The sequence below is a fragment of the Apus apus genome, chromosome 3, assembly GCF_020740795.1.
Source record: "Apus apus isolate bApuApu2 chromosome 3, bApuApu2.pri.cur, whole genome shotgun sequence".
NCBI lineage: Eukaryota > Metazoa > Chordata > Aves > Apodiformes > Apodidae > Apus > Apus apus.
In genome coordinates this window covers 47,080,036-47,093,276 of record NC_067284.1, presented here as the reverse complement: position 1 = coordinate 47,093,276, position 13,241 = coordinate 47,080,036, and the positions used below count along the sequence as shown (strand labels likewise).

Genomic DNA, 13,241 nt, shown 5'->3' with positions numbered 1-13,241 from the left:
TTTGTAGTCTTCTTTTAATTTCTTCTGTGCATAAAGAGATTGTGGTATTGACTCTTAAGTCTTTTTTTAAAATAACTATTAGGGAACACACAAATGATGTAAAGTGCAAATGGTGTACTGAGCAATTACATCAAATATGTTTTCTGCAGTAGTTTAGAATTTTTTAATTAAACCTAACTTTTTCTGGGCATGCAGGAAATCCCAGAAGTCAGGGAGATTCTGAAGCCAGTAGGATAGTGCCTGGAAAAAGGCAATTCTGCACTCTCTGCTCACTGCTTTCTATTGTCAGTTTTCAAGATTGGTAAATATGTCTCCCAGCCAAAGTACTTTTCAAAGGGAAAAAGTTTTCAGAGGAAACCTTGTATTTCAAACCAAGTTTTTCTCATTTAAAAATATCAGCCATGCTTACTAGAAACCACAGTTGAGGCACTTGAGCTCTCTGGCTTGGTTACAGTCCTGTTCAGGCATAGGATTTCCCCAGTTAAGTCACTGTATAAAAAGATTGGGAACTCCTGGCAGTGGTGCATGATGGAAATCTGAAGAACAATAGGAATACCAACAACTTCAAAGTGCAGGCAAATAGAAAATGTTCCGAAGAATGTTGTTGTTAAGAGACCAAGAGATAAAAAGCTTTGGTTTGTAGCATTAAAACATGTTTTGTAATACTGAGCCCTGGATGGATGCCTGGAAGAGTTGAACATTGCCTAGGAACTTCCCTGGAATAGAGAACACCTGAGTTTCTCTCTTTGCTCCAGTGATTTAAAATGTTTCATACAAAGCATCCCCCTACATCTTTAGGAAGAGCCACTTCTAAGCCTCTGTCATGTTAGTCCATTAGGAAGATGCTTCTGCTTACCTGAAGTATAGAAGAGAGTTAAACTATAAACAAGAAATTAACGTTGGGAATTTAAGGGCTTTTCATTAATTAACATTTCAGAAATCAAGAGAGCAATAGCTGCTAAGACAAACCACTGCTTGGGGACAGGAAAGATTACTGAGATGTCTTACCTTAATTTCAGTAGTGCCAGGACCTCATAATAGCTGCGTGACAGCTTCAGCTGAAGTCTCAAAAAGGCATTAATAAATACATTTTTAAAAAGAGGTCCTAAAAACTGATCTTGAAAAATGAGTCTAACTCTTATGCACACTGCCTGTGACGAGCTGCCAAAACTTGTCTCATCAGTTGTTTTCCTAGTCCACTGTAACGTTAAGTATGGCAGTAGTTCAGAAGCTCCTGTTTTTTCTGACATAAGAACAATAGGAACATGATTCAGACAGCAATTTATTATTTTTTTTTAATCTGAAAGCTGTTATGCGCAACAGATTCCAGGAGTAGTCGTCTCAGATAATAATCTGTACCCAGGAAGGAAGTGTCGTGAATGATGGAAAACTTAAGACACTGAATTCAGAAAACAAGCAAAAGAGAATTTCAGTCTTGTATCGATGTGATTTCTTGAAACTCAAAAGCAAGCCAAAATATGATTTATAAATTCCACAAACTACAAGGTAAAAAACATAAACAAGACAGCACTATGGACATGCCAGGCACGAGAGGAGCTGTTCCAAGGGGAAGTAGAGCTAAGGAAGCAGAATCAGAGAGAGCTCCTGCCAAAGACACTCGAGGTTCTCCTGTCCCCAGCTCTTTCTGCACTCTGCTCTACGTTATCATGGTGACGGTGGAGAGCACGTTACAAGTTGAAGTGCAGCTAAACAAGGCTACAAGGATTAGACAAAATGTGCCGAATCTAATCTGTTCTCCATACAATGTAGAGAGGTCCACAAAAAAATCCCAAATTGCTTATTTTTATCATAAATGTGAAGTATCCAAGTGAGGAGTGAGTTGCTGATGATGCAACTATCTCTACAGCTCTTTAGCTCATTATTGTTCAGTGATCATGTGAAAATTTGAAAGTGAGAGATGTAAACTGGTTTCTTGAACTCTGTTTAAAGTCTGCAGTTTCTAATGCAAGGTAACACTTTGAACTATCGTAATCTGTAATTAATATTGCAGCAATATTAACCTTGTACTTCAGCCTTTACCTTATTTTTAAAAGGAAAATACCTGCTTGTGAGTACGCAAATAGGATGGTTTGTGAGAGTAAGATTTAATCTCGTTCACAAGGTCTGTGTGGAAAAAGTATGTATTTTCTAGCATATTATGTGAAAAATACTAAAAAATAAGGTTGTGTTCCTTAGCATCATCCTTCTTTGCACTGGAAGGACTCAAAATAAAGCCATAGTATTTCTCTAAACCATTGGTCACCTGTAATTTGTCCCCCCTGACTCAATAGTCAATTGCTCTGCCACAAAAAATTGCTGTGTGCAGGTGAACCCTTACTGCACACGTTGCTTCAGGTTTTGTGGTGCCCAGTGGTAACTGAGCAGAAAATACTGTAAAAAGCCCCCAGAGAAGCAACTCATATCCTACCTTCTTCCATTTATCTGGCTTTCCTGCAGTGAGGGACATCAGGACTCTGAGAAGGTTGCAGAAGCTGAGTACTTAGTATAACCAGTTTTTTTAATTACCAAACGAACTTGTTTACAAAGGAAAACAGAACTTTGAAAATATTTAATTATACAGTAAAAACATGTACTATAAAGAGCTTTCGATTAAGTGAGTAAAATGTTTACATTTAATATACTGAAAATTGAGAACTTCAAAAAAAAGAACTGAATAAACAACACATTTCAAGCTTTCTTTGTATTTCTTTCGTCCTTCTATTTCTTAAGACTGCAGAGGAGCTACACAGAAGTGAGGAAAAACCACTTTAAAATGGTGCGAGTTAATTCAATGCGCTGTGTACTTGGAGTGAGGGGAAGCAGTTTTCCAAACTTCAAATATCCTAGATCCTACATGCTGCTGAAGGTAACTCATGTAATGCGTGAGAGCAGCACCACCTTATCGCTTTGAACCCTGTTAATTACTGCAGTTAGAAAGTCATTGCTTTCCTACGAACCACGGAGGTTTGTTGGAGCTCCTTTCTACCTTCCATACAACTAAACATCTCACGTGGCTTTTTTTTATTTGGGGTTGTGCTTTTTTGGTTTTTATATATACAAGTATGTTATTTTGTTGCTTCTTTCCATGGTGCAGTTTTATGTTGGCTAACAGTAATTATTAGATTCTTAAGCCTTATCTGCTATACACACCAGCTGTAAACTTAAGAAATACTCATCTATTTCTTGCTGTGTTGCTTCTTAAAAATAATAATAATAATAAAATAGCAAAGCCCTATAACGCAGAGTAAAGTGTCTTACCCAGCCAGTTACATCCATATGAGCTGTCACTGGGGAGGTTTTTGTCACGAGCTGTCACAGGGGAGGTTCAGATTGGATATTAGAAGAAACTTCTTCACTGAAAGGGTAATTAAACACTGGAATAGGCTGCCCAGAGAGATGGTAGAACCACCATCCCTGGAGGCATTTAAAAGACGTGTAGATGTGGTGCTCAGGGACACGATTTAAGGATGGGATTTGGTAATGTTTGGTAGAGTTAGGTTATGGTTGGACTCGATGATCTTAAAGGTTGTTTCCAACCAGAAGGATTCTGTGATTCTGTGAATATCTCGCAACTCAGGCTAAGAACAAAGACTGGGAAGCAAGTGGAAGGAAGTTCTGGTTTCTGGTACAGATTATAGCATGCTATTTTTGGTTAGTACTGGCTGAAAAGGCCTTATGTTGTTAACAGGGTGCATCTAGATGAGCCTGTGCTAAAACTGCCTCCAGGTTTGCCCCAAAGCTCTCTTGGGAGGGGACAGTGGGGAGGCAAGATCTGAGCCGCCTTTTGAGCAGTCACTTGCATAGCAGGAAACTGCTGGGATACCTGAGGAGAGGGTGGGAAGATGCTTCGGCTCAGCATATTTCTGCTGCTCAAAATCACATACACATCACAGCTACATACACAAAAAACCCCCAACTTTCAGAGAAGTAAGAGTGTGCTCCATTCCTAAAGCAACAGGGGTTTGTCATTTAATATAGTGCTCTTGGGATCCAGTGCAGAGAAGTCCTCACTTTCTGTTCGTCCTTTTGTGCAGTGATTCATGTACAACAGAGCTGGACTATTTAAAAACTCAAACCTTCCGGTCTTTTAAAATACATCTAACAATGACATAGTCATTAAAAAAATTTTAGAGTAAATTTGCCTTCAAAGCAAATGGAGTGTGGTAAAAATGCGGAAAATCGATGTGTGGTCTTGTTTTAGGAGAATATTTTATATGAAAGAAGATAAGAAACCTAAACCTTTCAAGTAAGTGGAGTAAAACCTTAACATTGTTAAGTGCATCTGAACTAGAGTGCCCACGTGCCGGGATTTTTTCCTAATTTCTGTCTTATCAAATTTAATTTCCATAGCAAAAATAGTTATTTTTCAAACAAGTTTAAACCTGTGAAGTATTTGAAATTTTAACCCTTCTGAAGATGCCAGCATTTACAGTCCTCACAGGTAAGGAAGATTTAAGTGTTAGCAGTTCCCTTTTCCAACAGCGGAAAAATATGCACACAATGTACTTTTAAGGTATAGAACCCTAAACCCTACTCCCACCTCTCTTCTTTATGGGCACCAGTCTTTGGGCTGTAATATATAACCTGAAGTTATAAGGTGAAACTTGTATAGTAACATTCTGAAAGAGAAAGAAGGGACTCCAGAAGGGTAAGTTCCTCCTCTTCACACAGCTTGAAAAGCGCTACGTACCTGCGGCCAGCCTGACACTGCTGGCTCAGTGGTTATAGTTTTGTAAAATGCTATCCAACTGCAGAGACTGATAGAGCTCATCAGTGTGGACACCATCGGTGTCATAGAACTGGTTATCTGCAATGCTATTTGGATGGGTTGGGATGGGGTTGGTGGATAGTCTCGATTGGCTTAAAACTTCTTGGTCTAAATAACCATAAACTGTCGGATCAGCTAAGTTAGACTGTGGGTTGAAAGGTGTACTGCCCAGGGCTGCAAAAGGCGGGCAAGGTGCAGGCACCTGCTGGAGCTGCTGCCTGTGATTGCTCGTGTTTAACACTGGATTAAACTTCTCAAAGTTGATACTGGTGCAGTTCATGTCATCAGTCTCCATGCTGGTGGGATGCGCCTGGTGCCCAATGCTGTTACTAGGCATGCTCCGCACATCTGTAGTCGACACCGGTCCCACCCCGTTTGCAGTGCCGAAATTCTGGTAGAAGCCTGAATCTTTCTCATCAGGCCAGGTCAGAGTGTTGTCGTGGAAAGCTGGGAGAGAGCTGCTGCCCTGAGTAACATTGGACTGCGACATGTCTGCCCCAAAGCTGTTCTGCGGGTGGGTGCCCAGCAGACTGCTGGCAGAAGGAGAGGGGCTGAACATCTGCTGCCAGCTTGAGGACAGTGAGTCCGGCTTCCCTGGCCCCCCTGGCGCCGCCTGGATCTGGTTGCAGAGAGGGTAGATCTGACTGGTGTTGGTTAGGAACCCTGGCATCATCAGTGGGGATGAAAACATTTTCGGTTCTATGGAAAGGAAAGAGGAGACTGCATTTTAATGCCATTTTTTAATATTATTTTTCAATTACAAACTGTAAAATGCAAAGCAGAAACAGTGCTATTTTATTAAGAATATATATGCATTTGCACTTGCTAAACTGCTCCCCAGGGTGGACCCTGAATTTCTGGAGAACAGCAAGACAGCTATCCACCTCTAGAGCAAATGCTGAATGTGACAGCTACATTTAAGTATAAACCTGATTGCTTTCATTTGTACAGTAAAAGTACTGGTACCTTTCAGGAAGAAACCCTGAAAAGAATATTAGAATTTCAAGCAAAGAGGAGGGAAGGCCAAGGAACCAAGCAAAGGTTTGAAGGGCTGAGTATCTGAAAACAGAGGAAAACCAGTAGTTATCTAAATTAAGGCTGAAAGCAGACAGTGCTTAAAGATGAAGAAGGTGTAGCCCCCTCCTGTGCAAAGGGGGTGTTGCAGCATGTCTGAGGCTTTGAGAAGCATCTGGAGGAAAAGGAAGAAGAAAAGCTGCCTTGGGAACTTCAGTACCCCCTGAAAAATGCCATTAACTATTTCAAACAGCTGTCAGATTGGGACTTGCATGCAAAAAAACCCTACCTTTCTTAATCGGCTTCCCTTCAGGAGCAGGGAATGGTGGTACTTTGGGCCTCTCTGTTGCATTTGATCCTGCAACAGAAGCAAGCATGAGTCTACATATACTGGATGTTTGCTTTTATAGAAAGTAACTCCATCTAAATGCAAGTCCGCTCAAACAAGAAGAAGACAAATATTTTCCTTACCACAGTCCTGTATGAGCTTTTGCCAAGCCAACGTTGATCTTTGCCTTTTTGCTTTGTTTCCATAGGGATCTACAGAGAAAGGCATGGCAGGGAAAAGTGTTACATTTCTCTTTGATATAATTAGTAAAGGAAGTTTCTAGAACTTCTACTAGTGGCCTCTAATTGTAGCAAAATATATTTAAAGGAAAATATTTCAGATGTAACAGCACTAACAAAGACAATGTCATTAACAGTGATTCTTGATGTTTTCATTGAAAGAGGGATCAAACTAACTTGTTACTTTTTAAAAACACAAATTATTTTGTAGAAGCCGTGTTGTAGAATTTTTACTACTTAAACTACTGTTTCTTATCAACACGAGTTCTGCACTAATGATGGCTTTTCAGAAACTCAGCTAATTGGAGCCATACCCTTTTCATCTGGTAGGTATCGGAAATCCATAGGTTCACTGACTTCCTGGTCTGAAGGTCTTCTCAGCTGCATCTTCACCGTGATGGGCTCAGTGATGTCTCTCTGAAATGGTGGTGTTCTGAACACAATTGCAACTTGGCGGTGAACATCAGCTTGTGAGAAGGAACCTTTAGCCTCCCAGTTGTCCAAGACAAATCTGACTTCGATATCATCTAGTCCATGAGAAACAGAAGATGCTTGTTAAACTGAAGAAGAAAACTGAGAACTTGCAGCAGAAAAAAAAAAGGGGGGGGGGAACAAAGAAGGGACTTGGACTCAAAATTCAGATGGAAAGCAAGTGGTTCCACCTTAAAGGTACTGAGTATCATTCAGAGGTGCTGAGAGCTCTCGAACCTGAGAGCTGTTCTGCCCAGCTCTCAAACCAGATCACTTACACAGGAGTGTGATGAAAGGCTTTAGTTCCCCAGCTATAAAGTGGTAGTGTCCACCATCTGGGGTGAAGGGAAATTAAAAAACAAGTCAAGGTTACCTTTCTGGACTTTGTCACACAGCAGAAATATTTCGTCTCCTCCTTTTACACTTCCGCAGTTCTTGTTCACACGACAAATTCTCAATTCTGCCGTGTTGGGGGCTCCTGAAAAGGAACAGGAAAATTTTATGAGAAAGACTTACTGTAACTTTGTCACTATTGAAGATGAGTTGCTGGAAGCTAAGGCATGAGAAGGAAAGGCAACAGCTGGAGGAGTGTGACACCCCAAAATCCACACTAAACAAGTCACTCCATACAGGAAATTCAGAAGTAAGGCTTGATGTTCCATCATCCCATCAGCTCTTGGCTGCTCATCTCCAAGCACAACATACCAGTGCAGCTCTGCCACCAAATCACAGAATGATTAAGGTTGGAAAGGATCTGTAAGATCACCAAGTCCAACTGTCAACACAAAAAACCCCCACAACCTTGGGCACTAGAGCATGTCCTGAAGTACCAAATCTACATGGCTTTTGAATACCCCCAGGGATGGTGACTCAACCACCTCCCTGGGCAGGCTGTTCCAGTGCCTGACCACTCTTTCAGTATAGAAATTCTGCCTAATATCTAATCTAAACCTCCCCTCCTGCAACTTCAGGCCATTTCCTCTGGCCTTGTCATTATTCACTTGGGAAAAGAGGCCAACACCCACCTCACTACAACCTCCTTTCAGGTAGTTGTAGAGGGCAATGAGGTCTCCCCTCAGCCTCCTCTTCAGACTAAACATCCCTAGTTTCTGCAGCCGCTCCTCATATGATTTGTTCTCTAGACCCTTCACCAGCTTGGTAGCTCTTCTCTGAACACACTCCAGCACCTCAATGGCCTTCTTATAGTGGGGGGCCCAGAACTGCACACAGCACTCGAGGTGCAGCTTCACCAGTGTGGAGTACAGGGGCACAATCACTTCCCTACTCCTGCTGGCCATGCTGTTCCTGATGCAGGCCAGGAGGCTACTGGCCTTCTTGGCCACCTGGGCATGCTGCTGTCAACCAGCACCCTCAAGTCCTTTTCTGCTGGGCAGCTTTCCAGCCACTCTTCCCCAAGCCTGTAGCGTTGCCTGGGGTTGTGACTGAAATGCAGGACCTGGCACTTGGCCGTGTTCAACCTCATACAACTGGCTTTGGCTCATCGATCCAGCCTGTCCAGGTTCCTCTGCAGAGCCTTCCTAGCCTTGAGCAGATCAACACTCCCACCCAATTTGATGCTGTCTTCAAACTTACTGAGGGTTCACTAAATCCCTTCATCCAGATAATTGATAAAGATACTGAAGACGACTGGCCCCAAAACTGAGCCCTGACAGGACACCACTGGTCACTGGCTGCCAACTAGACTTGGCCCCATTTACCACAACTCTCTGGGCCCAGTCATCCAGCCAGTTTTTTACCCAGTGAAGAGTAGACTTGTCTATGCCATGATCTGCCAGCTTCTCCAGGGGAATGCTGTGGGAGATGGTGTCAAAGGCCTTTCCAAAGTCTAGGCAGACAACATCCACAGCCTTCCTCTCATTCAAGAGGCAGGTCACATGGTCACAGAAAGAGATGAGGTTGGTTAAGCAAGACCTCCCTTTCATAAACCCATGCTGGCTGGACCTGATCCCCTGGCTGCCTTGTACTTGCCACAAGAGCTCACTCAAGCCTCTCCATGATCTTTCCTAGTATCAAGGTCAGGCTGACAGGCCTGTAGTTTCCCGAATTCTCCTTCCGGCCCTTCCTGTAGGTGGGTGTCACATTAGCCAGCCTCCAGTCATCTGGGACCTTCCCTGTTGACCAGAACTGTTGATAAATGATGGAGAGAGACTTGGCGAGCTACCCAGCCAGCTCCCTCAGCACTCTAGGGTGGATCCCATCCAGCCCCATAGACTTGTGCCTGTCCAGGTGCAGAAGCAGATCATTAACTACTTCCTCCCAGATTATGTGGGGGGGGTTGTTCTGCTCTTCATCCTTATCTTCCAGCTCAGGAGGCTGAATACCTTCAGGGAAGCTGGTCTGACTATTAAAGATGGAGGCAAAGAAGGCATTAAGCATTTCAGATTTTTCCTCATCCTTGGTTGCAGTGTTCCCCCCCACATCCAGTAAAGGATGGAGATTCTCCCTCGCTCTCTTTTTATTGCTCATGTACTTATATAAACTTTTTTTTGTTGTCCCCTATGACGGTGGCCAAGTTGAACTCTAGCTGAGCTTTTGCCTTCCTAATTTTCTCCCTGTGTGACCAACGAGATCTCTGTACTCCTCTTGAATTGCCTATCCCTTCTTCCAAAGGTGGTAAACCCTCCTTTTTTTCCTAAGTCCCAGCAAAAGCTGCCTGTTCAGCCAGGCCAGCCATCTTCCCCACCCGTTGATCCTGCCACACATGGAGACAGCCTGCTCCTGGGCCTTTACATTTTCTTCTTGAAGAGTGTACAGCTCTCCTGGACCTTCAGGACTGTCTCCCAAGGGACTCTCTCAACCAATTTCCTGAACAGGCCAAAGTCTGTCCTCTGGAAGTTCATGGTGGAGGTTTTGCTAACCCCCTTCCTTTCATCACTAAGAATTGAAAACTTCACTGTTTCGTGGCCACTAAGCCCAAGACAGTCTCCGACCACTGCATCTCCTGCCACTCCTCTGTTTGTGAACAGGAGGTCCATCAAGGCACCTCCCCTGCTAGGCTCACTTACCAGCTGTGTCAGGAAGTTATCTTCCACACACTCAAGGAACCTCCCAGCCTGCCTGCTCTCTGCTGTGTTACATTTCCAGCAGATGTGCGGTAGGTTGAAGTCCCCAGCCAGAACAAGGGCTGGTAATAGTGAGACTTCAGCCAGTCACTTACAGAATACTTCATCTGCTTCCTCATCCTGGCTGGGTGGTCTGTAACAGACTCCCAGCACAGTATTTGCCTTACTCACCTTCCCCTTCATCCTTACCCATAAACACTCAACTCCATCATCACTATAGTCAAGCTCTATCAATCAAAACACTCCCTAATGTATAGAGCCACCCACTGCCTCTCCTTCCTTGCCTATCCCTTCTGAAGAGCTTCTATCCATCCATTGCAGCATTCCAGTCATGACAGTCATCCTACCATGCTTCCACGATGGCAACTAAGTCATAGCAACCCTGCTGCACAGTGGCTTCCAGCTGCTCGTGTTTGCTGCCCATGCTACATGCACTGATGTAGATGCACTTCAGTTGGGTTGATGACTCCACCCTCTCTTTGTGAGCAGAACTCCTATTTCCTAGCTAGCTGTTTTCGGGCACTTCCCCAGTAACTAACCAACCAGTGACCTATGCATTTTTTTAGCACATGAAGCTCCATGCTCTTCCCCTTTCAACTCTAGTTTAAAGTCGCTTACTCCCTGATTCTAGAGTGTTCTCAAAATACTTCCCCTGATGATGTTATTCTGCTCGACCACGCTGCCCTTTGAGCTGTAGAATTAAAAGCAGTTCTTTGAAGGGCTGATTACCAGTTACAATCACGGTCCTCTAGAAAAAGCTGAGATAGCAAATCAAGAAAATTCCCCCCTCAGAGTCTCAGACATATTTGGCCTTCAAACCTCTCTATTTCCTTCTCCAGGTCTTTGTGAACAGGTCTAGGAGTTTAACCTTCATGCATTTGCTCAGGGTAGCAGATTTCATCCTCAAATGCTCAAAATTAAACTCCACGCTGTGGCTGTACATGGGCAGCACTCATGATAGTTGCAATTTATTTAAAAGGGCACTTGTACTACAATATAGTGATGCAGAAGTAACAAAGAACAAAAAAACAACAAAAACACAAAAGAGTGGAAGAACTCTCTAGAATTTCAAGTTCAGTTCCTGTGCCTATATGCTGTGTTGACACTTTTAAGTACATCAGATATACTTTAAAGTATGTATCAGAAGGGGACATTTGGAGTATTTTTGTGAAATGGGGAAATCTGGGAGGGGGAGGCAGGGAAAAGTGAGGGAGAGCAGTACACAATGGGTATGGGATACTGGGATAAAGGAGGGACATAAGTGGGGCTGTGCTGAGAGTTCAGAGCACTGCTGTCGTAACGGTCTGGGTCGGGGCAATCCCAAGCATAAATACAGGTTGGGTGGAGAATGGATCAAAAACAGTCCAGAGGAGAAGGACTTGGAGGTGATGTTGGATGAGAAGCTCAACATGAGCTGGCAACATGCACTGGAGACCAGAAACCGTGTCCTGGGCTGCATCAAAAGAAGCATAGCCAGCAGGTCAAGGGAGGGGATTCTCCCCCTTTACTCAGCACTCACGAGACCCCACTTGGAGTAGTGTGTCCAATTCGGGAGCTCCCAACATAAGAAGGATAGGGAGCTCCTGGAGAGTCCAGAGAAGGGCCACAAAGATTATCAGAAGGCTGGAGCAGCTCTGCTCTGGAGACAGGCTGAGAGAGTTGGGGGTGTTCAGCCTGGAAAAGAGAAGGCTCCAAAGAGACTTCATAGCGGCCTTCCAGTACCTGAAAGGGGTACAGGAAAGCTGGGGAGGGACTTTTTACAACGGCTTGTAGTGAGAGGACAAAGAGTAATGGTTTAAAACTGGAAGAGGGGAGATTTAGGTTAGACATTAGGAAGAAATTCTTCAAGTGTGAAGGTGGTGAGACACTGGAACAGGTTGCCCAGGGAAGCTGTGGAAGCCTCATCCCAGGAAGGGTTCAAAGTCATTGGATGGGGCTTGGAGCAACCTGATCTAGTGGAAGGTGTCCCTGTCCATGCAGGGGGGTTGGAACTAGAAGATCTTTAATTCCCTTCCAACCCAAACCATTCTATGATTCTATAATACATGAGCATATACTAATTTCAAGACCCTGTCTTCACTCAGTATATGAACTAATTGATGCTAATTTCTCTGCTACTGTTTATGACCATATTCATTGTTTACTGCACCCTCTTCCACCTCTCCAATCCTAACAGAACAAAACTATGCTGTGCCATGATGTTTTCTCATCTTCTTACATCAACTCCATATGTATTTAAAACCCCTGGGAAGACCTGGCTGGTGACGCTTTGTTACTCGAAAACTGAACCTTCTACCGCCACAGCAACACAAGGCCCCACCACCAAGGGCTCCCTGATCCAGGCACTGAGAGGAAATACAAAACCAAAACTCATGGTATCACCCTCAAAAAGATAAATAAATAAATCACAGAATCACAGAATCTTAGGAGTTGGAAGGGACCTCAAAATATCATCAGATCATCTAGTCCAATCCCCCAGTATATAAATATATATATATACATGTGTATATATATATAGTGTATGTGTATATATATATACACACACATACATGCTTTAGACACTCTTTAGACTCTCTCTCTATATATGTATAGTTTAGACTCTCAGTTTGAGTCAATTCCTGCCCAGTCTTTCATGGTACTGCACAGGTATGCTGTAGCACAACACACATGACGCTTAAAACAGAGCTCCTGGTAACCTGAGGCCAGACCCAATTACATAGTTACTATCTGCAGCTATTACTATTATTATTATTAATAGGAGAAGCGGGTGCCTCATTTACTACATGACACATGCCACTTCACTTGCTGAATGAATCAGAAACTTTGAAGAGAGAGGAAACAAAACAAACCCAGAAACAGCACAGGATCATATGATTGACAGTGTCATTGTGCGTTTTTCACAGGAAGCGTAAATTAAGAATTGCAATGAGAAGACTAATTTTACCTTTGTTTCACTTCTCTGTGCTTGAATGGCACTCGATGGCCTTTTAACAGGTTTTTGGGAGTGTCTCCTAGCCCAAAGTTTGTTGGTTTGCCTTTTATTTTAAGGCAAGTTTAGAAGGGAGGATGAAGGTAAGAAACACAGATGCCAGCAGACCCACCCTCTCCTGTTAGCCCCTCACAACTCCTGCCAAGTTCCTGTTGATCCTCACTCTCCAGAAGCACATCTCTGATAACAAATCCCTAGGAAAACGAGCTTCTACCCCAAATCATATCCCTTTCAACAAGGGCAAAACAACATGTTTCCCCTAACCTCATTTCTCAGAAATGGTGAGCTGCTCTGACTCTTCCCAAGAGTTTTCAGCATGGTATGATTCACAACGTGGGAAATTTCTGTT

The 13,241-nt window shown here is 43.4% G+C and overlaps 1 protein-coding gene across 2 annotated transcripts in view; it reads right to left on the bottom strand.

Moving 5' to 3' along the window:
* Positions 1-2,500: 2,500 nt before the first annotated feature.
* REL (REL proto-oncogene, NF-kB subunit) overlaps positions 2,501-13,241 on the bottom strand; it is a 40,762-nt gene continuing 30,021 nt past the window's right edge. For both annotated transcript variants that reach the window (XM_051612988.1, XM_051612987.1), the window contains exons 6-10: positions 7,194-7,298; positions 6,664-6,876; positions 6,254-6,322; positions 6,072-6,140; positions 2,501-5,467 (exon numbers count right to left, since the gene is read on the bottom strand). In XM_051612988.1, the coding sequence (XP_051468948.1) occupies positions 4,716-5,467; positions 6,072-6,140; positions 6,254-6,322; positions 6,664-6,876; positions 7,194-7,298 (1,208 nt within the window). In that variant the 3' untranslated portion in view covers positions 2,501-4,715. The remainder of the gene's footprint in view (positions 5,468-6,071; positions 6,141-6,253; positions 6,323-6,663; positions 6,877-7,193; positions 7,299-13,241) is intronic.